We start from the raw sequence: 23,038 nt of genomic DNA on the forward strand, positions 1-23,038 counted from the left end.
AGACCTGATGAAATTGGTTGTATGTTTGGGGTCGTTGTCCTCCTGCAAAATAAATTTGGGGCCAATCGCATGCCTGATGGTATGGCATGATGGACAAGTACCTGCCTGTATTTCTCTGCATCGAGGACACCATTGATCCTGACCAAATTTACAACTCCATTTGCAGAAATGCAACCCCAAACTTGCAAGGAACCTCTACCATGCTTCACTGTTGCCTCCAAACATTGATTATTGTAGTGCTCTCCAGCCCTTCGGCGAACAAACTGCCTCCTGCTGCAGGCAAATATTTAAAATTTTGACCCATTATTCCAGAGCACCTTCTGCCATTTTTCTGCACCCCAGTTCCTATGTTTTTGTGCATAGTTGAGTCACTTGGCTTTTTTCCACGTTGAAGGTATGGCTTTTTGGACACAGTTCTTCTGGACAGTGGATGGGTGTACCTGGGTCCCGCTGGTTTCTGCCACTTCTGTGCTGATGGCACTGCTGAACATCTTCTGATGTCGAAGGGAAGAAAGCATGGTGTGTTTTTCATCTGCTGCATTGTTTCCTTGGCCGACCACTGCATTTACAGTCCTCAACATTGCCTGTTTGTGTTTTTTCAAAAGAGCTGTAACAGCACATCTTGAAACCTCAGTCTGCTTTGAAATTTTTGCCTGGGTGAGACCTTGCTGATGCAGTATAACCACCTTTTGTCTTGCTGTGCACAGTCTTGCCATGGTGTATGACCTGTGACATGAAACTGTCTTCTACAACCTCACCTTAGTTGCAGAATTTGGCTGTTTCATACTCCGCGTCAAGCCTCCTACACAGCTGTGTCTGTTTCAGTTAATGACTGTGTTTCATGATCGATTAACTTGGGTATTGATAGTTTGGTGTGTCGATGGAAGGAGATGTATAGCAAGAGCCCACATCCCTAGAAACTCAACAATGGACAAAAGTAACCCTCTAGTGGGATTTTTTTAGGGCATAAACATCAACATGAGTAAAAAGTAGCAAATTTTTATTTGAAATAGTTAAAAGGATGTGACAACAAAAAAGTCATAAAAAATGATGCGATTGGTGGCAACAATGGATCAAACAATGCACGGATAACCATATAATGACTGTCAGAGATCATCTGGCAGAGAGTGGTCCGATTTGTTTTGTAAACAAACATTTCTCTATCGTTCATCTACAGACGCAGCTCCATCATCTTTAGACCAATGGTTTATGCTCCTCCTATCAGGAATAGGCACTAGGCAGGAAAAAAGCTTAACCACGCCTATGGGGCTGTCCCTGCAGGCATAACGCCACACACTCTGCTATCAGCAATCAGTTCGTTTCTGTCTAGTTTTAGGAATAGGACCTAGCTCCCTGCTGGGACTTCGGTCTTAGCTTTTAATAGGGAAATTTAAGTGTTTGTATTTTTTATTTTCACAAGTTAATTCCTGAATGACTAAGATCCAGAGGAACTACAAGCAACAGCCGGCTGTGTTTTCGCACTGGATAATCTAGATCCTTAAGGTCTCCCAGCCTGGCCAGCGAGCGTGAGCAGGTTATAGTTAAGAACTAGGCCTCGCCATGACAGTGCCCCGACGGAGGGGGACGAGCCTGCTAGTGGACAAGTCTCACTGGGACGCGATCGAACCTGGAACGCCCTTAGTTGCAGCATACCCCCTGGCTGGCAGCACCCCCACCCAGGGTGTGAGATGGACTGTTTGGAGCGCCCACCTGGTACCATGGTATGGTGAGTAATACTGTCCCCTAATCCTCTGGCGGTCTCAGGGTGGACGTAGGCTCCTCCTTGGGATGGTTGGAGCCCCGGGTTCCCTTCCATTCCCCTAGCCCCTTTAACAGTCATGGTGGTCCTTTGGCCTCATCCTACCCACACGCCCCCCCCCCGGGGTTAGATAGGAGCTGGCCTTGCCACTTGCTCCAGTAAGGGGGGAAGGATGTGGTTGTTGCTGTCCGGATTACACCAGGAGTCTTTGAGCAAGTTCCTGGCCTGTGGCTGTTACTTCATCCGAGGGTCTGCGCCTCACGTGGCTGAATCGGGCCAAAAATTGAGGCCGCGGCTTGCAGCCTACTCGCAGCTGTCCAGGTACCATGTCAGGCTGTCTGAATACCATGCCAGTTTGTCCGTGTACCATGTCAAGCTGTCCGAAGTGCCTGACTGAGCTGATCGGCGGATGCCGATGGATCGCCTCACATGACCGGATCAGGCCGAAAATGAAGGCAGCGGCTTGCGGCCTACCCTTGGCTATCTGGGTACCATGTCAGGCTGTCCGAAGTGCCTGACTGAGCTGACCGGCTGATGCCAACAGATTGCCTCACATGGCCAGATGGGGCCTACTCATGGCTGTCCGGGTACCATGTCAAGCTGTCTGAGCTCCAAACTGCTGATCCAGCTGATAGGGCTGACGGCGGACCCCGCGACCCAGATAGGCCCCAAATTTAGGCAACGGCTTTGGGGCCTACTCAAGGCTGGCTGACCAAGCTGTTGACCACTTGGATAGAGCGGCAGATGGGCATCTGCCCTTCCCCTGCCCCTCCTCAGGGGGGTGGACATATGGACTGCCTGGTGCCCCCTTGAACCGGGGGGGAACTGTGGGGACATTGTTGTGTGGGGGTACCCTGCCTGCGCGTCTGCGTCACGGCTGGCCCTCTCTTCCCTTTTATAGGGGGCTATGTCCTCTTATGTCATTTATGGTCTTTAGCCGGCGTCTCCTTGCGGGACTGCGGTCAAGGACCTCCCCTGCTTGTTATGCTCCCAGGGTGAGCTTAGCATATAGCGACTCTAATAGGTCTGCTGCCATGCACTACAGGTGCTCTGCAGTGAGGATGATTCCTTTTTTACTGCACATGCGTATGCAAGGGCTCTGGTGGATGCACTGATTGTATTGGTGGCTCGTAGATCTCCTAAAGGCAGCAAGGGTACTCTTTTCCCGCCTACTGTGACAAAATTGTCACGCGTCAGTGGAATTGTTCTAAACGCAATAATGGTAACCACCCTTGGTGTGGCTAAAAAGCTGGTCTGCGGATCAGGCTTCTTAAAAGGCTCTAAAGATATCCCCTTTATGGGGGACCGCCTATTTAGGTCTTTGGAATCCGCTAAGGGCGAGTCACCGCGTAATAGACGGAGCCATTATTTTTCAGCACACAGGCAGCCCCTTCGTGCCTTAGTCATGCAGGTGCAAGAGGTGATTGTGACGGTTCCCTCTCAGGAACGCTTTCAGGGATTCTATTCAAATCTGTTTACTGTGCCCAGAAAAGAAGGCAAAGTACACCCAATTCTGGTACAGAAGGTACAGAAGTTTTGAATGGAATCCATTCAAATGGTAGTGGCGTCTCTACACCAAGGAGACTTTTTTGCCTCTATAGATATCAAGGACGCATATCTACACATCCCTATCTATGCTGGACACCAGCATTTTCTTCGCTTTGCTGTAGGAGAGGAGCATTATCAATTTGTAGCGTTACCCTTTGGTCTCGCCTCCGCCCCCAGGGTCTTTACCATGGTGCTGGCTTTGGTGTTGGCATTACTGCGCCAACGGGGGATTTCAGTACAGGGATTCCTGGATGATCTTCTATTGAGGGTGGACTCTCAATCAGCCCTGTTGGGCGACTTGACGATCACTTTACGGACTCTGCAAGAGTTCGGTTGGAACATCAATTTTAAAAAATCTGCCCTGATACCTTCATTAAGACTGGATTATCTGGGCCTGACTCTGGATTCCGCTTTGGCGAGGGTCTTTCTTCCTCTGGACAAGCTGCACAAGTTGCAGGAGGCGATCCATTTGCTGTTGGCAATCAATCTGTCCTCTCTGTGGACAAGCATGCTAGCCTTGAGTCTGATGGTGTCTTCCATCAGACTCAGGCGGTTCCCTTTGCTCAGTTCCACACGAGACCTTTTACAAAGGGAGATTCTCATCAAATGGAACAAAGATCCAAAGTCCTAGGATGCTTTGATTCGGTTGAGTCACAACACAAAGACTGCTTGCTATTCTATGGTGGCTTCACTCGTTAGCACTACGCCAGGGCAATTCCTTCCTTCCATTGTATTGGACGGTGGTAACCACTGTCGCCAGCCTGTGAGGCTGGGGAGAAGTGCTGGAGAAGTTCTGCGCCCAGGGGTCCTGGACAGTAGAAGAGTCCAAAACTTCCGATAAAATATTTTGGAGGTCAGAGCGATAAAGCTTTGCCTGAGCCACTGGACAAATCGTCTGCAAGATTTTCCGGTCCGGATTTAATCGGACAATGCCACAGCTGTGACTTACATCAATCATCATGGGGGCACCAAGAGTGTCTTGGCGGCCTGGGAGGTGGCTGAGATCTTGGATTGGGCGGAAAAGTTTGTTCAAGCCCTCTCTGCTGTGCACATCCCAGGTGTGGAGAACTGGCAGGCAGGTTACCTGAGTCGTCAGGTGTTGGATCAGGAGGATTGGTCCCTACACCTGGAGGTGTTTTTCATCTCCTGTGTGTCCGGTGGGGGACACCCGACGTCGACCTGTTTGCTTCTCGACTCAGCAAGCCAGTTCAGAGGTTCGTAGCCAGGTCTCAGGATCCTCTGGCTGACGCCACAGATGCACTGGTGGCTCCTTGGAGTCAGTGTCGGCTGATTTATGCATTCCCTCCGCTAAAACTTCTGCCCAGGCTTCTTCGCAGGAAAGAAGTAGAAGGGGTTTCCAGTCATTCCGGTGGCCCCAGACTGGCCTCGCCGGTTATGGTACGCAGACCTGATAAGGTTGGTCGCCGATGCTCCCTGGAGACTTCCTCTCATGGAAGATGTACTGTCTCAAGGACCGTTCTTCCATCCTGCTTTACAGTCGCTGGCTTTAACGGCGTGGCTGTTAAAATCCAGGTATTCAAGGATAGAGGTCTTTCTGTTTCAGTGTTTCCTACACTACTGAAGGCCAGGAAGTCTACTTCCAGGAAGATCTATCATCATACGTGAAAATCGTACATTTCATGGTGTGAATCATTGAAGGTGCACCCTCGCTTGTGCTTGGTGGCTAGGGTTTTGACTTTTCTTCAAAAAAGGTGTTAACAGCGATGGGCTTTGGTCACTATCAAAGGCCAAGTGTTGGCTCTGGCTGTGATTTTACAACACCCTTTAGCTATGCATGCCCTGATTCACACTTTTATTGAGGGGGTTCGCCAAATGGCTCCCCCGAGGTGATTTCCCGCTACCTCCGTGGGATCTGAATTTGGTATTATCTGTTCTTCAAAAATCTCCCTTTGAGAACATTAGGGAGATTCCTCTGCTTGCCTTGTCTCAGAAGGTTGCCTTTTTGGTGGCTAATACTTCTGCCCGCAGAGTATCTGAATTGGCGGCGTTGTCCTGCCGCTCACCTTATCTAGTGGTCCACAGAGATAGTGGTACTCCGACCTGATCAGTCTTCCTAAGGTGGTTTCTGAGTTTCATCTGAATGAAGACATTGTGCTACCTTTAACCACTTAAGTATTTTGCGATTCGGCACTGCGTGACTTTAACGGACAATTGCGCGGTCGTGCGATGCTGTACCTAAACGAATTTGGCGTCCTTTTTTTCCCACAAACAGAGCTTTCTTTTGGTGGTATTTGATCACCTGTGCGATTTTTTGATCATGCGCTATAAACAAAAAAAGAGCGTAAATTTTGCAAAAATAGCAATATTTTTCACATTTTTTTTATATGAAATTCCCCCCCCAAAAAAATGTAAAAATCAAAATTTTTTACCGTTTTTGGCCAATTTGTTTTATGCTACCTATGTTTGGTAAAAAAAATCGCAAAAAGCGTATTTTGATTGGTTTGCGCAAAAGTTATCGCGTTTACTAACAAAGGGAAAGATTTTTGTCATTTTTGTTGTTTTTGTTACCAGTGACATTTCTACAGTAATCAGTGCTATATATATGCACTGTTACTGTAAAAATACACTGGTAGTGAAGGGGTTAACTTTATTTGAGAGGGAGGGGCTGTGTGTGTCCCTAGGGGCGTGCTTTCTACTGTGATTGGCTGTGGCTTCAGCTGTATGAACGGTGATCAACGGTTCTACATAGTAGAACCGTATGATCATCTCTCATACACAGGGGAGAATGACAGGCAGCTTGTTTACACAAGCCGCCTGACTTTCTCCCTCTCCCCCGCCGATCGCAGAGTAGCCGGCGGACATCGGGTCCGCCGGTCACACGCGCGGGGGGGGGGTCCGTGACCACGCGGCAGCGGGAGCGCGCCTCCGGGGGCGCGCGCTCGCTCCCTAGACCCTCACAAGCAAGCGACGTAGACCTACGTCAGTTTGCCTGTGAGGGGCTGACCGCCGACGTAGATAGTCGTGCGTCGGTCGGCAAGTGGTTAATCTGTTCCAAGCCCAATTATCCCAAGGAATTTGCATTGCATTCTTTGGATATGGTTCAGGTAATCAGGGTTTACCTGGAGGCCACTGAGTCTTTTAGAAAATCAGACGCTCTTTTCGTCCTTACGGAAGGACCTCGTAAAGCTTTGGCTGCGTCTGCTGTGACCATATCCAGATGGATCAGGCAGACGTTAGTTCAGGCTTATTCACTGAAGGGTCAGGTCCTCCTTTCCCAGTGAAGGTGCATTCTACTAGAGCGCTGAGTGCCTCTTGGGCTTTTCGCCATTAGGCGTCAGTGCTGCAAGTTTGCAAGGCGGCAACTTGGTCGTCTGTGCACACTTTCACAAAATTCTACAAAGTAGATGTGTTGGCATCTTCGGATGCTTGCTTTGGCCTCAAGGTTTTGCAGGCTGCTGTTTAAATATAATCTTTTTTTTGTTTCTCTTTGAAGGGTGTATGTTTGTTTTTTCTAGGTGAGCTCCAGTTGTTCCATGTTGAGCTCCATGTTACCTGGTTGGCTAGGTTTAGCCTTTTGGGAATTACGTCTTCTTGTGGTGTTTTCCCACCCCTCATGATTATACTGCTTTGGGACATCCTATTGGTCTAAAGATGGAGTTGCGTCTGTCGATGAACAATATAAAAAACTGGATTTTCGTAAGAACTTGCAGTAATATCCTTTTCTCTGAAGTTTTATCGACAGACGCAGCACCCTCCCCTCTACTTCTGAGGGAATGGGGTTTTTTTGTCTTCTAAACACTGCTTGCAACTAAACTGTTTGCTGATAGCAGAGTGTGTGGGGTTATGCCTGCAGGGACAGCCCCATAGGCTTGGTTAAGCTTTTTTCATGCCTAGTGCCTATTCCTGATAGGAGCATAGCCCCTTGATCTAAAGATGATGGAGCTGCGTCTGTCGAACTTCAGAGAAAAGGATTTTACGGTGTGTTCTTACAAAAATCCATTTTTTTCTTCTTCAGGGGCGAATAGTTAAAGTGCAGATGCTTTCTATAAATATAGAACATCAAAAAACATCAAAAACAAAAGGTCATATGTTGATACGCATAAAAGAAACTTTGTATTCTTTATATAAGCAAATGTACTTACCAATGCATGAGTATATCACATGTGCCACATAATTAAAAATATAGGGATTTGTTTGCCATTGGATGCCGTCCAGTGTTCACTTGTCCCTAGTGTCTCCAACCGAGGGGGCAAATGGGGAGAACCAAGGTATGACTACTCTTTCTCTGAACAGAAAAATCTGCCAAGAATGAACAGATTTGTCAAAATGCAAAATTATCCTATTTATAGATCATATAAGGGGTTCAGCGGCCTGCTATGCCTACCTGGTACACCACCTTAGAGTTCTAACCTGGGGTATGAGAAAAGGGGAGCGCCACAGGAGTAAAGGGCCCGATATCCATGTGTCATAAGTCTAAAAAAGAAGAAATGAATGAGTAATAACTAAAAGAGAAATACTTTGAATAGAGGGACCTAGATTGGTTCATATCAATAAATTTATATTGCGGCCTCCAATAATCTAGTGGCTTGAGCAATAAACAAATATTTCTATGAATTGTGGCCCATTGCGGAGTATTTTCTTAGCCCAAGTTTCTCATAGCAATTCCACAGCCGATCAGCATGACATCCATGGCTGAGGCCTCCATTTGGAATGAGCCTTTTATATAGGAGGGTTCTGGGGGAGGCTTAACCCTGTGCACCTGGTTTCTCCTATGTAGTTATACTCCCTGGACGGTCGGCGCACAGCGCCATCCCCATCCCCCGTTCCCGGAGGCGGTGTTGTGATGGTCTGTGTCACCGTGCACTGCACGTGCAGTGTCGTCACCCGCAATCAGGTGCATGCACCCGCTAGCCAGGGGATTGGTGTCATGTGTCAGCCGCCCACCGATGCAGTCATGTGACATTTGGGAAGTGACCCGATCATCTAGACCGGAAGGGAGGCCAACAAAGACATTGAAGGAGCATCCCAGACGGCCTCCGTGCGTCGGGAGAACAAGAGACAGTTTCTGACGACTGCCATCTAGTGGGTAAACTGGAAGATATGCATCGGCACTTTTTACAAAAATATTGCAGTTTACAAAAACAGCATATACAATAGGAGTGTCATGGAAAGAACATTTATCTATATATACATTTCTAAATATAGATATAATTTTGATCTTATGATGTACATAAAAGAAAAAGATGACAAAAAGAAAAAAGGAAGGACTGCATCCAAAAACAATTGTTTATATATATATTTTCGATATCTGAGCACAAGCTGAATATATAGAACCCACTCTGAAGAAAGGGTAAAGATGAAATGAGGAGAAATTCTAAATGGAATTTGAGCTCCTTCTAAAAAACTGATGGCATAGGAGGTGTATATAGATTAGTGTAGATAACCTCCCACATGGCTGGTTCATTTCAGGGTGCTTGAAAGGAAACATTGTGAAAAAAGGTTTGTGTAGTAAAGATGGAAAAAGATTTTGAAGGAAATTAAGCTTCTTCAAATTGGCTGATAATATAAGGGATTTTTATAAATGAACTACCACAAAATGAGTATTTCAGGGCTCCCTGAAACAAAACCTTGCAGGAAGGGTTTGTATGATATGAATTCATTTAGTCCATGTGTAGAAGTGGCCTTAGGCCTAAAAACCTCTGTTCGCGTTGTAAAATAATTTTGTTGCAATCTCCCCCTCATCCCGAGACCTGGGCCTACCCTATCTAAGATTATAAATGATATTTTAAGGAAATTACCATTATGAACAGTGGCAACATATCTACCCAGGGGAAGATCATGATTGCAGGATTTCATGCTTAGTATGTGGCGATATGCTTGTTGCCAAAATTTAAATTTTTAAACATGAACAGTCGCATTGGAGAAGATATACAACTCCCTTAGTTTTGATGTTGAAATGTTGAGGTATGTATTTGTCACCATTGGGTAATGTAATGGATTTTGACACTTCTATATACCTGCAGTATTTGCAACCTTCACATTTGAAGGTACCTACTCGTTTACATGGGTCTCTCTAGGAGCCCCCCCTGTATTCACTATAGACTGGTTTGTCTCTTAATGACCGATCTCTCCTAAATGTAAATGCTGGAACTTCAGGTATCAAAGGGCCCACCATGGGGTCCATAGTTAGCATGTGCCAGTATTTTTGAACGATGTGTGTAATAGTGGAGTGTTGGTTTGAGAAACGAGTAATAATTCATAACGGGGTGCTTTTGGTTTGTGGAGTAGGTGGCTTGTATAGCAGGTCATGATGTGTATTTCTCACTGCCCTTTTGTATGCCTTCTTTAAAGAGGTAGAAGAATATGCTCGAAGGAGGAGTCTTTATTTAAGTTTATCTGCCTCTTTTTAAAAAATTTAATTATCGGAAAAATTGCGACATATTCTGAGGTATTGACTAAATGGTATCGATTTTATCAAGGGTAATGAATGGAAACTACTAGCATGTAGGATTGAATTTCCTGCTGTGGGTTTCCTAAAGAGGCCACTGGACAGTGAACCATCCAAATCTGTGTGAATCTGCACATCATGTTAAGTGATGGTATTGGCATCATGTGTCATGGTGAAACTTGAATTAAACGTATTGTTGTTGAGTGTCATAAACTTAAATAGGTGGTCAGCCGAACCATCCCAAATCAAAAAGATGTCTTCAATATGTCTGAACCAGATAACCACAGATTCCATGAAGGGAGCCAGATTCTCTGATGTATTGATGAAGCGTTCCCATTCCCCCAGGTTGGCGTACGATGGGGCACAGCATGTCCCCCATCTCAGCACCCTGTACCTGGAGGAAATGGGAACTGTTGAAAGTAATATAATTGTGGTTCAGAATGAAGTCCAATGTCTCAATTAGAAAGGCATTGAATTTCCATTCGTGGTGACTTTTCTGAGATAATACATGTCTTATACATGCTAGGCCTTTGTCATGCGGTATATAGAGCTACACAGCACCTGAACGTCAGTGGCCATCGGAAGCCCACCTGGAGGTATGCAAATACCATCAATGTTTTGTAGCAGATTATTATTATCTCAAATATTACTGGGTAGACTTTGAACATGAGGGCAAGCCATCAATGAACTTGCTTATCTTTTCAGTCAGGGAACCATTTCTTAAAATGATTGGTCTTCCAGAGGGGTGTTGTAGACTCTTGTGTAGTTTCGGCAAGAACTAAAATGTTGGTGTGCGAGGAAATTTAGTACGTACAAAGTCCCAGTCAGATTTAGATATTGTTGTTAGAGAGTGCCGAATCCATTTTTAAGCACATATTGGTCATTTTCTATGATCATGATGTTGCAACCTTTGATCAGGGAGTTTTGTGATAATTCCCGTACGACTTGTTTTGCCCACGTGAGACATATTTTTTGTTTGTTATGTTTAATCCTAATGTTCCTAATTTCTTCACTAGTGAGTTTTATAAAAGCAAGGATATTAGGGTTGAGATTTAGGGCAGGAAACTTGTCCAATTTCTTTTTATTTTTAGATGATGATGTTTCATTTTTTTGCTTATCTGATTGATCGGGTTGATGGAGGAGTTCCTCCAAATCAACTCTATCAAATAGATCGGACGAGTCCTTCGCATCCAAAAGTGAAATGAGATTGTCTAAGGCTTCTGACTCCTGAGGGCTAAGATTAGAATCCCTGGATTGATTTTTTGTGTACAGTTGTTGAATTATATTTTTTCTATCAAACAGTTGGAGGTCTTTAATGACCTCAAACTTCTCTAAGTCCTCATTGGGGCAAAAGCTCAATCCTCTAGCTTACACCTGTTTCTCTATCGTCCATTGACAGACGCAGCCTCATCTTCATGAGCAGTGTGGGTTATGCTGCCACCTGCAGGAGTAGTCTAGGCAGTACGTTAGCACAAAGTTTTTACATATACATGCCCAAGGGGCTGTCCCTCCAGACATAACCCTCACAGACACAGCCCAGCACATCAGTTTGTTTCTGCCTAGAGAAGGAGTAGGACCTAGGTTTCCTGCTGGGACTCTGGTCTCAGTTTTTTGTATTCTTTTCACAATATTTATTTCTCTTTACTCACTAGTGTTCAGGGAAGAATTTCCCGGTGATCTACAAGCAACAATGCCAGCTGGGGCTTTGCACTGGATAATCTAGATCCTTATGGTCCCCCCAGCCTGGCCTAAGGGCGTGAGCAGGTTATAGTCCTGCACTAGGCCTAATCATGACGGTTCCACTTTTCCAGTTTGGCACGAGCCTGCGAGCAGATGCCTCGCCGGGACGCAATGACCTGGAACGCCCTGAGTTGCAGTGTACCCCTCGGCTGGCAACACCCCCACTTTGGTTTGGAGGCAGTCTGCCTGGAGCGGAGCCCACTCGGTCCGTGGTATGGTGAGTAGATGTGCCCCCTTGCCCCTGCTGCCCTTGGGGGATGTGGGCCCTCTCCTGGGGATAATGGGATTTGTGCCTCCTAAATGATCCCCCTGACCTGCCCAGGGCCCAGAGGGGCTATGTGGGGGCACCTGGTGCCCTCGGGGGGGGGGGAGGGGGTGGCAGGGTACCTTTTTGGGATTGTTGAATCCTGTTGTGGATCCTTAAGGCCTTCATAGTGTCGGTCCCTGGCCTCATGGCAAGCCGTGGGCGCCGGCATCTTAAGTGTGGGCAGTGTAGTTTTTTCCCCATAGACTTGTATGGGGCAGCCATTTTCCCTGAGATTCCTATTGTAACTGTATGGGCAACCATGTTTGTGTAGCCTTTGTGCTGCACTGAGCAGCGTGACCTTTCATTCAGGCGAGATCACTTCCTGTGCTCTGTTTCCTGCTGCTAGCCGAGGTAATTTCCTGTTTCTTTCTGCATTCTCCTGGAACGATCATGAGGACGTTTTCTCTGAGGTGGTACAGTATTGGGGTCCCTGTGGACATATTCCTGCACGCTCTCCTGTTAGTATAGTTTAAAGGGGATCTCTGCAGACCTCTGCGATCGGTGGTGAGAACCGCGATCTGCGCTTTTTAAAGCGACAGTACTCCGTTTTTTGCAACTTGGCACTATGGAGTCCCAAACTGTGAAATCACCCTCAAACCCACTTTGTGCGACTCCCGGACAGTCCAGATCACAGTAGCTGGCCGCGATTTCAGCAGCTCTGGAACAAAAGTTGATTTTGGCATGAAAAAGGTTGATAGCTGAAAACAGCCGCTGCCCTCTCCATCTATGGAGGTGTCCTCTGATTCAGAGGCTGATGAGGTTGCCCCAGATGCTCCCCTTCCTGAGGAGTCACTGTCCTCACAGTCAGATGGTGAATAGGACCTGTTCTCTTCAGCTGCAGCGCAGGAACGTGTTATAGTAGAAGCCCTGATTATTTCAGTACGGGACATTTTAAAATTGGCTGATGAGCCTACGCCGGCAGGGACGCGGGTGGCTTTTGGCTACCAGAAGTCTCAGACAGCTAGCAAGGTTTTCCCTTATCCCGACACTTTTCACAATATTGTGAATGACCAATGGCGGTGCGTTAAGCACATGTTAGAGGTGCCAAAACGCTTTAAACGCTGCTATCCTTTTGCTGAAAAGGTCTCCAACCATTGGACGGTGCCTCCTAAAGTGGACCACCCTGTCTCCAGATTAAATAAATCTACCCTTGTGCCTCTGAAATATTCCCCGGTCTTTACTGATCTGGTGGACAGGCGGGTGGAATCCCTTTCCCGCCATCCTTACGTGTTGGCGGGTTCCATTTTGAAACCAGTTTTTGTGTCTGTTTTAGTCCCACAGACGGTGACGGAATGGATTAGGTGATTGCGGGAGTCTTTGGACCCCAAGACTGTCCCTCCTGAACAGCTGGAACTGTTTGACCAGGTGATCCAGGCTCTGGTGTTCCTGTGTGATGCGTCTATGGATGCGGCTCTCCTGGTGGCCAGGGTTTCGACCGCGGGCATTGCCTTGAGACTCATGGTTTGGCTGAAGTGCTGGTCGGCTGACCAAGCTTCTAAGAAAGCCCTAGCTGATCTCCCTTTTCTGGGAGAACGTTTGTTTGGCGACTCATTGGATGAGTTGATCAGACTCCTCAGCAGGAATGCCCCCAAGGTTTCTATTCAAACCTGTTCATGGTGCCCAGATCGGAGGGCAAGGTGCGTCCAATCCTGGACCTCAAGCCTCTGAACCACTTTGTGTGGGTGCAGGAGTTTCGAATGGAGTCCATTCGGTCAGTGGTGGCATCACTAAATCAGGGGGATTTTCTGGCCTCCATTGATCTCAAAGATGCATATCTCCACGTCCCCATTTTCAAGGGACACCAGCGATTCCTCTGCTTTGCGGTGACAGAGGAGCACTTTCAATTTGTGGTGTTACCCTTTGTTCTCGACTCGGCTCCCAGGGTATTTACCAAGGTCCTGGCCCCTGTGCAGTCTCCCAATCGGATCTGTTGGGCAAAGTCTCTATCACGATTCAGACCCTTCATGAAATCAAGTGGACAATCAATTTTTACAAATCTGCTCTGAAGCCGTCAGTACGGGTCACTTATCTAGGGCTGACCCTCGACTCTGCGTTGTCCAGGGGGAGAAAGACCCTCGCCAAACTTCAGAAGCTGCAAAGGGCAGTCAGGTTGCTGAGGGAGACCTCCTTGTGGGCTTGCATGAGGGCCCTGGGTCTGATGGTTTCGACCTTCAAAGCTGTCCCGTTTGCTCAGTCTTACTCGAGACCTTTGCAAAAGGAGATTTTGGAGAAATGGAACAGAGGTCCTCGGTCCTTGGACCAGAAGATTTGCTTGAGCCATCTTACAAAGTCTGCTCTTTCTTGGTGGCTCTGGTCACCTGCCTTGCCAGGGCAAGTCCTTCCTGCCGGTGTTTTGGACGGTGGTCACCACGGACGCCAGCCTGTCAGGCTGGGGTGGAGTGCTAGGCAAGCTCTGTGCCCAGGGAACTTGGGTGACGGAAAAGTCTTCCTTGCCGATTAATATTCTGGAGCTGAGAGCAATCAAGCTTTGCCTGCTTCACTGGACGAGTCGGCTACACGTCTCTCTGGTTCGGATGCAGTCGGACAATTCTGTGGCTTACATCAGTCATCAAAGGGGCACCAAAAGTGTCCTGGCAGTTGGCCAAGATCTGGTTTGGGCAGAAGACAATGTTCCGGCTCTTTCCGCAGTCCACATTCCGGGTGTGGAGAATTGACAAGCCGATTACCTGAGTTGTCTCGTCAGGTGTTGGATCAAGGGGAATGATCCCTTCATCCAGAGGTGTTTCATCTCCTCTGTGCCCGGTGGGGGACTCCGGAGTTGGATCTGTTTTGCGTCTTGTCTCAACAGGAATTCAGTGGTTTGTGGCCAGGTCTCGGGATCCTCTGGCCGCCACCACATATGCTTTGGTAGCTCCTTGGAGCCAGTATCGCCTGATCTATGCCTTCCCTTTGCTCGTACTCCTGCCGAGGTTTCTTCGCCGGATGGCGATTGGAAGGCATTCCGGTCATTCTGGTGGCACCAGACTGGCCTCGGCAGTCTTGGTATGCAGACCTGGTAAAAATGGTCGTAGACCCTCCATGGAGACTTTCTCTGTGGGAAGATCTACTGTCTCAAGGACAGATCTTCCATCTTCGTTTACGGTCACTGGCTTTAATGGCTTGCCTGTTGAAAGCAAGGTTTTGAGGGATAGAGGTCTATCTGACTCATGATTTCTACCTTTTGAAGGCTAGGAAGTTGACTTCCAGGAAGATCTATCATCCCACGTGTGAATCGCTGCAGCTGCACCCTCGCTTGTTTTCTATAGCTAGGGTTTTGGCCTTTTTATAAAAAGGGGTTGAGCAGTGGTTGGCGTTGGGTACTATCAAGGGCCAGGTGTCGGCCTTGGCTATTTATTTCCAACGTCCTTTGGCTACTAATGCCTTAATTCATATTTTTATTCAGGGGGGCGCGTCATCTGGCTCCCCCAAGGAGATCCCCGTTGCAACCGTGGGACCTCAATTTGGTTTTGTCTGTTCTTCAAAAGCCTCCTTTTGAGAATATTAGGGAGATTTCTATGCTTTCTAGGGAGATTTCTATGCTTTCTTTGTCACAGAAGGTTGCATTCCTAGTGGCTATTACTTCTGCTCGCAGAGTCTCTGAGTTGGCAGCACTGTCCTGTTGCTCACCTTATTTGGTGGTTCACAGGGATAAAGTTTTCCTCCAACCTCCCTAAGGTGGTGTAAGATTTTCATCTTAATGAAGACATCGTGTTGCCTTCCTTATGTCCTAAGCATTCCAAGGAATTTGCCTTGCACTCTTTGGATGTGGTTTGGGCAATAAGAGTTTATCGGATGGTCGCTAAGTCCTTTTTCGGAAGTCAGACTCTCTCTTTGTCCTTCCGCACGGTTCTCGCAAACGTTTGGCTGCGTCCGCTGCGACTATTTCAAGATTGCTGTTCAGGCTTATTCACTCAGGGGTCAGGTTCCTCCTTTCCCTGTGAAGGCGCATTCTACTCGAGCGCTAAGTGCCTCTTGGGCTTTTCGCCATCAGACCTCGGTTATACAAGTTTGTAAGGCAGTGACTTGGTCGTCTGTGCACACCTTTACAAAATTTTACAAGGTTGATTTGTTGGCTTCTTCAGATGCCTCTTTTGGCCACAAAGTTTTGCAGGCTGCTTTTTCATAAGAGAATGTTTTTTTCTTTTTCTCTTAGGGATCTTTTACCTGGGTGAGCTCATGTTGTTTTGGTTGAGCTTCATGTTACCCAGTTGGCTAGGTTTAGCCTTTGGAGTTTGCATTACTTTCTGGTTACATTTTTCCCACCCTTCATGCCGATACTGCTTTGGGACGTCCCACACAGCTCATGAAGATGAGGCTGCTTCTGTCAATGGACGATAGAGAAAATACAATTTTTGTAAGATGTTACCGTAAAAAAAAATGTTCTCTGATGTCCATTGGCAGCACCGCCCCTCTGATGGGGATGGTTTTTTTTTTTCTTCACTGCTTGCAACTAAATTGATGTGCTGGGTCGTGTCTGCGAGGGTAATGTCTGGAGGGACAGCCCCGTTGTGTATATGTAAAAACTTCATACTAACGTACTGCCTAGACTACTCCTGCAGGTGGCAGCATAACCCACACAGCTCATGAAGATGAGGCTGCGTCTGTCAATGGACATCAGAGAAAAAGATTTTACAGTAAGATCTTACAAAAATCTTATTTTTCCAATACTTGTGAGTGTATGTTGTGATAAGTTAACAACATTGAGGGTTTCTTCCTCATGTTGAGTGGTGGTGATGAGGCTAGAACCACTGATCATGTATTGGCTATCGTGTGGTGAGATGGATTGTCAGAAGTCGGGTCTAAAAAAATACCTTTTGAGAGAGATTTCCTCCCTGTGCAGAAACGGGAGAAGGATAGCCCCTATCACCAAAGAGGATACCTGACACCACATGAGAAACTATTCCAGAACCCGTGATGGGTGCTTGATCAGTGAGGCGTTTATTTTGTTGGATCTTTCCTGTGACCCACCACCCTGTGAGTTCCTTTTGGATTTCCGTGCCTTCCTGGGTTTGAAAGATCCTTTTGAGGAGATAGACGTAGAGGAGTTAGACAAAACATCTGACAGAAATATTCTATATTTCTATGGCCCTTTCTCTGATTGTTTTGTATTGAGTTAAATTCCAATTATAGGCTATTCCTTCCTGGAAAGCCCCTTTATCCCTACGTATTTTTTTTTCTCCTTTTTAATCAGGATTTCCCGATTAAATGTTCCAAATGCTCACCTAACTCCTTGTCAAATTGTGCAAAACATGAATGGTTTGTATGATCCGATAAACAGGTGTAGATGGAGTCCATAAGTAAGGCCATTATTCTAGTTGAGCAAGCTTGTAAATTTTTTTCCCATTCGTTTTTTAACAAAAACTCTGTATTTTTTATTGTTGGGAAGATCTGTATTTGTAGCCCAAACGGGGCAATGTTATTTTTCATATATTGCTCAAATGAATAGATATGCCAGTAATATGAGGATTTTCTTTCCAATACTCTCCTAAGATTGAAAAAAGAGAACTCCATATCCCTTGTGCAATATGTGCAAAATCTTTATAGAAGTTGGCCATAAGAGAGTCCCACTTTGTACCTACAAAATTGGTCATAATGTACTTATTAATAGATTAAATCTCCAAACCTCAAACAACTGGAGCGAGGGGTGGGTATCAATTACCCTAAAGTAAATTGAAAGTTTGGTGTGTCGATGGAAGGGAATATATAGCAAGAGCTCAAATCCCTAGAAACTCATGTTGATTTTTATGCCCTAAAATTCCCACTAGCGGGTTACTTTTCTCCATTGTTGTGTTTCTAAGAATGTGCACCTCTCTCACCGCCCATGAAAGTGATCCCGCGGTGAATCTGCCACTGGGACCACTTTTATGTGAAAAAGGACCGCCCGCCCTGTAAGAAAATATCGAGGTTATGGCAGCTATCCGCTGCAATAACACCGGTATTAACGTCAAAGTAGCAACATAAAACTGCGGCGGGCAGTCCGGGTAAACATAACAAACAAGAAAATATGGATATTCAAAAAATCAACAAATCCATATCCTTCTTCATATGAAACTCCAAGAGAACTAGGATCTCCATGAAAAAGCTGCACCTTCTGAAGGGCGATGGGGAGCTGGTTTACCTGACTTAAGACTTTGTAATTTAGCATGCCTTCTCAGATATAGTCTGGACTGGGTCTAGGGCTCCTCTTCCTACACCAATTATACTCTTGAATCAAACTTGGTTCACCCATACCCGCTTTCAGGGATACTGCATAGAAAAATCAATTCCCTCTCGAAGAGCATGAGCCAACACATTCTAATCCGGGTCGCTTTAATCGCATGGAGAGAAATCCTCTGTTTTTTTACTGAGAGAAATGAATCACGGTTCAGCAGAATCTTTCCACCACAAACAAATTCTTCAAGCGATGTCGTAAATATATTGAGTACACCTTCTCTCCAAAGGAATTTTCGATAATAATGTACATTGTCTGGTATTAAAAGACGTCCATAACTCAAACACTGGGCAAACTGAAAATTCAGCCCCCACAGGGCTGATTATCCTAACATGCGGCACTCGATTGAGACGCTATACTTTTCCCTGTCTGAGCAATGGTTTTAAAGAAACTATAATTCTACTTCAGTTCAATTATTTTCAGTAATTCACTGTTACATAGACCAGTAAAGTCATCCGAACCATAGGGTGGTATTCTCTTCCTGTACAATGCTAGACAACCAACCCCAATAAACGACTGCATAATATACATTATTCTTTATCTAGCTAAAGTGATATTTTTTATTTTATGTCCTACCTAGATAATAAAAACAAAGAAAAATATGTACAAAACCATTATTTATTCCCTTTAACATACTAACTTTCTAAGTCTGTTATAATTACATACATAGTAGTTGGGGTTGTTTAAAAACAACACTGACACTTTGGGGCATATTTGCAAAGTAGTGAATGTCACGTTAACCATATATTCAGTGCATATGAATCTTCTGATGATAGTGTTTTAATATACAGCTAATGTTAGATTCACTGCTTCCTAATACCTTATTTTAAAGGAGTTGTAAAGTCAGGAGTTTTTTTTTTATCTTAATGCATTCTATGCAATAAGATAAAAAGCCTTCTGTGTGAAGCAGCCTCCTCAGCACCCCCTATTACTTACCTGAGCCCCAGAGATGTCCATGAGTCCCTTGGCTGTTCGGGACTCTCCCTCCTGATTGGCTGAGACAGAGCTGCAGCGCCAGTGGCTCCTGCGGCTGTCACTCAGTCAGTTAGGCAATCAGGAGAAAGAGGGGGTGGGGCCGAACCATAGCTCCATGTCTGAATGGACACATGGAGCTGCAGCTTGGCTCAGGTGACCCCATAGCAAGCTGCTTGCTGTGGGGGGCACTCGACAGGAGGGAGGGGCTAGGAGCAGCAAAGAAGACCCGTGAAGAGGAGGATCCAGGCTGCCCTGTGCAAAACCATTGCACAGAGGAGTAAGTATAATATGTTGTTTGGAAAAAAAAAAAGAGGATTTACAATCACTTTTAAAGATTTGTATATTTCATCAGTGTTTAAATAAACTTGGTTATGACTGTCTTTTGCATACTGTTTCCACAGGCCCAGTTTGCTCACATGGGATCTTCAGTATACCATAGAACACCATATACTTATCGTGTCCCTCAAGAATCTTGGTGGGATTTTATGATTCTTAATGCTATCTACACTTTGGGAATGCAGATTTTGGCCTACCGCTGTTTCCAGAATCCAGCTTTCTTCATAAAAGGAACAACAGAGACTGTAGAGGATGGCAAGAAAGAGAAATGAGGGGGGTGCTGAGCATGCCTTGAGATGTCAAAGGAGAATGGTCTCTATATAGTTTACAAGACGCCAGAATTTGACCTGGACTAATTTAAATGTTTCTGACTAAACAAAAGAGTACGTTACCTTTGGAAGAATTCCATTTGGATATATCAGGAGAAAGGGGAATGTTTTTAGCACTGGGTTCCATGCATATTTTCTTTCCATATATAGATACATACATATCTTCTTTTTTCTAGACTCACAAACACAATCTTACACTACATTTATTGTTTTAAAAGACCAGTCCTGCCAAAACGCTGCCTACCATGAAGTCTAAAACAGGCATTTTCCCCAAATAAGAAATATTTTCATCCCTGTTATTTTATTATGATTTTACTAGAGTTTCCACAATTTAATCTCAGGTCTAATCTAGATACATGTGTCACCGGCTAACAGCGCATTTCTAAACATGCAAATTAGCAAATATTTTCCAATTCGGTACCCAACAGATTTACTGCTGTGCTGAGCACATATGGTGGAACATTTAGCTTTGGTTTGAATATTACTTAACAAATGAATAAATGCAAAAATAGAAAGCAGGTTCATGTTCTGGTAAATATTAAACTAGTTGTAAAAAAGTTTTCTCTTTTTTAAACCCAAAATGTTAATTCTAAATATGCTATTTTTTATGTTTTTGTAATTAGGACAATGAGACTGAGTTTTAAAATGCTTGGTTTTGCATTTATTTTAGAACCTGACATAGCTAATCTTTCGTCAGGAATCTTATGATGTTACTTTTTTCTATAAAATACAGTAATTCAATTTGGAAATCTGTATTGGAATGAAAATCTGTACAGTCTACTTAAATGTTTTGTTTCCAAAGTTGCTCCCTTGTTGCATACACTTTTTTGCTTAAAGAAGATGTATCACTATAATTAAAGTGCTTGTAAAGCAGAAGCTGTATGCGGGGCCCCGCTTATACTTACCTGAGCCCAATCTCTATCCAGCGCTGCGTTCAAGAGCAGTGGCTTCCTCCCTCCTTACAGGACAGAGGGACAGCAGCGGGCTCCTGCTGTGGACAATCACAGCCTGTGATTAGAGAGCGGCGGAGCCACAATCTGTGTGTCAATAGACATACAGAGCAGGGCTTGAGATCAAGTCTGCACAAGTTCTCCCATAGCCACCAAGTCCTGTTCTGATCTGTGCTATGTTTGCTATGCTAGCATGGTCAACAGCGCATCCCCTCCATCACCACTGTTATATCATGCTGCTGAGAAAGAGAAAAATCTTTAATGAGGTCTAAAGGGACATTGCACACAGAGGAGAGGGGGTAATGACAGAAACACACAGAAGAGAGGGGGCTAAAAGCATCTGCAGCTCTGCCATCTTCCTTGTACAGTGGTGGACTTACACAGGGCTGCATTTACAAATTATGGGGCCCAGTATAGACTAACTGGCAGGAGTCCCTACCTCTGTCACAAAGCTCTACCAACCATATGGCGAGGCATTTCCTGTTCCACAGCCATACATATACAAGAGGCGTGTATGTGTTGCTCTGGGGCGGGGAATGTGTTAGCCACCTATTGTTGTCTATGCGCAATGCTTCCAAGCAGGATAGCTTAGCGTATTCTAGCTAGGATCCGATCATACCAGAGTTTATCCTTGCTAATGTGAAGGCTGCAACTGACTTTAAGGCTGGCCATACTTTATAAAATGTTCTTGTACAATTTTCCTTAAGATTTACCAAAATCATAGCGTATGAGGTCAAACCTAAACACTTTCAATTCGTATGCCATCAGGCAGGCCTTTGCACTACATACCTGAAGGTAGATCTAATGGAAATTAAATAAGAAAATTGGATGCAAAATTTTAGTAAAAAATACACTAAAGTTAATTTTAGGGCACATAAATGCAACAGGTTACCAAAAAAGTGAGGTTGTGGTGAGTAAATAGTTACCCAATATGCCAAAGCTTAACATTGAATGCACCCCTGAAACTGCAAATTTTATAAATAATGGCGACAAACTATAACTAATGGGACTATGGTGTGTGTTGCAAATTGTAACGTGCAATCTGTTTTTGTGCATAGGTAACCCTGACATGTTTATTTGCGTGTGTATGTAGGGGTAGGGGGGACTCAAAGTTTTTTTTTTTTAAGGGGGTTTTAGGTGCTTGGGTGTAACTTTAATTATTATTATTTTTTTTCTATATTTTTTTTTTTTAATAAACTTTTTTTCATCATATAAGGGACAAAAAAGTACTCTAATGTGATGCAGTTTTTCGTGACTCTTAAAGACCCCTGATGTCTCACCTGATCTGCAATGAAGATAACAGAGCGCAGAACACACTCCATTAGTTTTTCTCAGTCATGCTGGCTGGGAAAAGTGACACCAGGACCCAGATGTGACATTTTACACATAATTTCTGGGTCATTAGGAAGAAGTGGAGATCAGTAAACTGACATTTGCTGATCCCCCTTCCTTCTACTGGGTGGCACCTGCAATGCCAGTCCCAGGTCCACCCATGGGTGCACAAAACCTGAGAAACATGTTAGAGGCAGGACCAGCATTCACAGGGCGTTTGTGGAAGTGATCAGGCAGCTGCCCAGCTGCCAGGGCATTTCCATCTGACAACCAACAGTCGCTTTGCCATATTTACACACACTCAGTGTGATGCTGCTTATTTTCTTTGTTAATACTTGCGTTTGGTGGGCAGTAAAAACGTACATTTTTATCGCCCCCCAAACACTCCCCTTATGCTGCAACGGCGCTTGCACTGCCACCATAGTACGTTTTATGGCGGTGGTGGTGAGGGGTTTTACACACACTCCTGGTGGCTGCAGCAAAGAAACTGAGTGTAAAACTAGCTATCACCACCGTCATATGTACTATGGTGGCAGTGCAAGCTCCTTTGCAGCATAAGGGGAGTGTTTGGGCGGGGTGATAAAAATGCACATAAAAAGGTAGCATCTCACTGTTCTGTGATCATTATCGTGATGATTACAGCACAGCAGTCGCATGGCAAGACTGCTTGCACTGACTTCCCACTTGCAGTACTAGCAGTCTGTGCTGTATATCTGTCTGTTTAAACTTTCCATGAAGTGTTACAATACATATGTTCTGCCACCTGCCTGTTCACTGCCATTGCTGTACTGCACACTCCGCAACATCTCTGCTGTGTCCCCTCCTGCCACCTGGCTATAGCCTCAAACTCCTCCCTCCTTAGCACTGCAGGGAGCTGTAAAAAAATCACTCCCCCAGGGAAAGGCTAGCTGAGGGGACATTAGTTGCGGCACCATTATTGCGACGCAGGTTTTATCTGCCTGATCGCCCCCCAAAAAAGTGCTCTGTCTGCTCCTGCCTCCTGAGCCCCTATGCTGGACTGATGGGGCCCAAGGAATCTAATTTAGGTACTATATGAATAAAAATCAGGTGCGCTAACCAAATAACAAATAAATCAATCCTATACGTCAGAACATAAATGGTAAGGTATGTGATAAAACAAT

At 45.3% G+C, this 23,038-nt stretch overlaps 1 protein-coding gene across 1 annotated transcript in view; it reads left to right on the forward strand.

Annotated features, from left to right (window-relative positions):
* Positions 1–19,730, forward strand: part of TM6SF2 (transmembrane 6 superfamily member 2) — a 92,404-nt gene extending 72,674 nt beyond the window's left edge. The window contains exon 10 of the mRNA XM_082268200.1: positions 19,351–19,730. Within this exon, the coding sequence (XP_082124326.1) occupies positions 19,351–19,557 (207 nt within the window). The 3' untranslated portion in view covers positions 19,558–19,730. The remainder of the gene's footprint in view (positions 1–19,350) is intronic.
* The last annotated feature ends 3,308 nt before the right edge of the window (positions 19,731–23,038 follow it).

Source organism: Pelophylax lessonae (genome assembly GCF_965119305.1).
Source record: "Pelophylax lessonae genome assembly, chromosome: 1".
Lineage (NCBI taxonomy): Eukaryota > Metazoa > Chordata > Amphibia > Anura > Ranidae > Pelophylax > Pelophylax lessonae.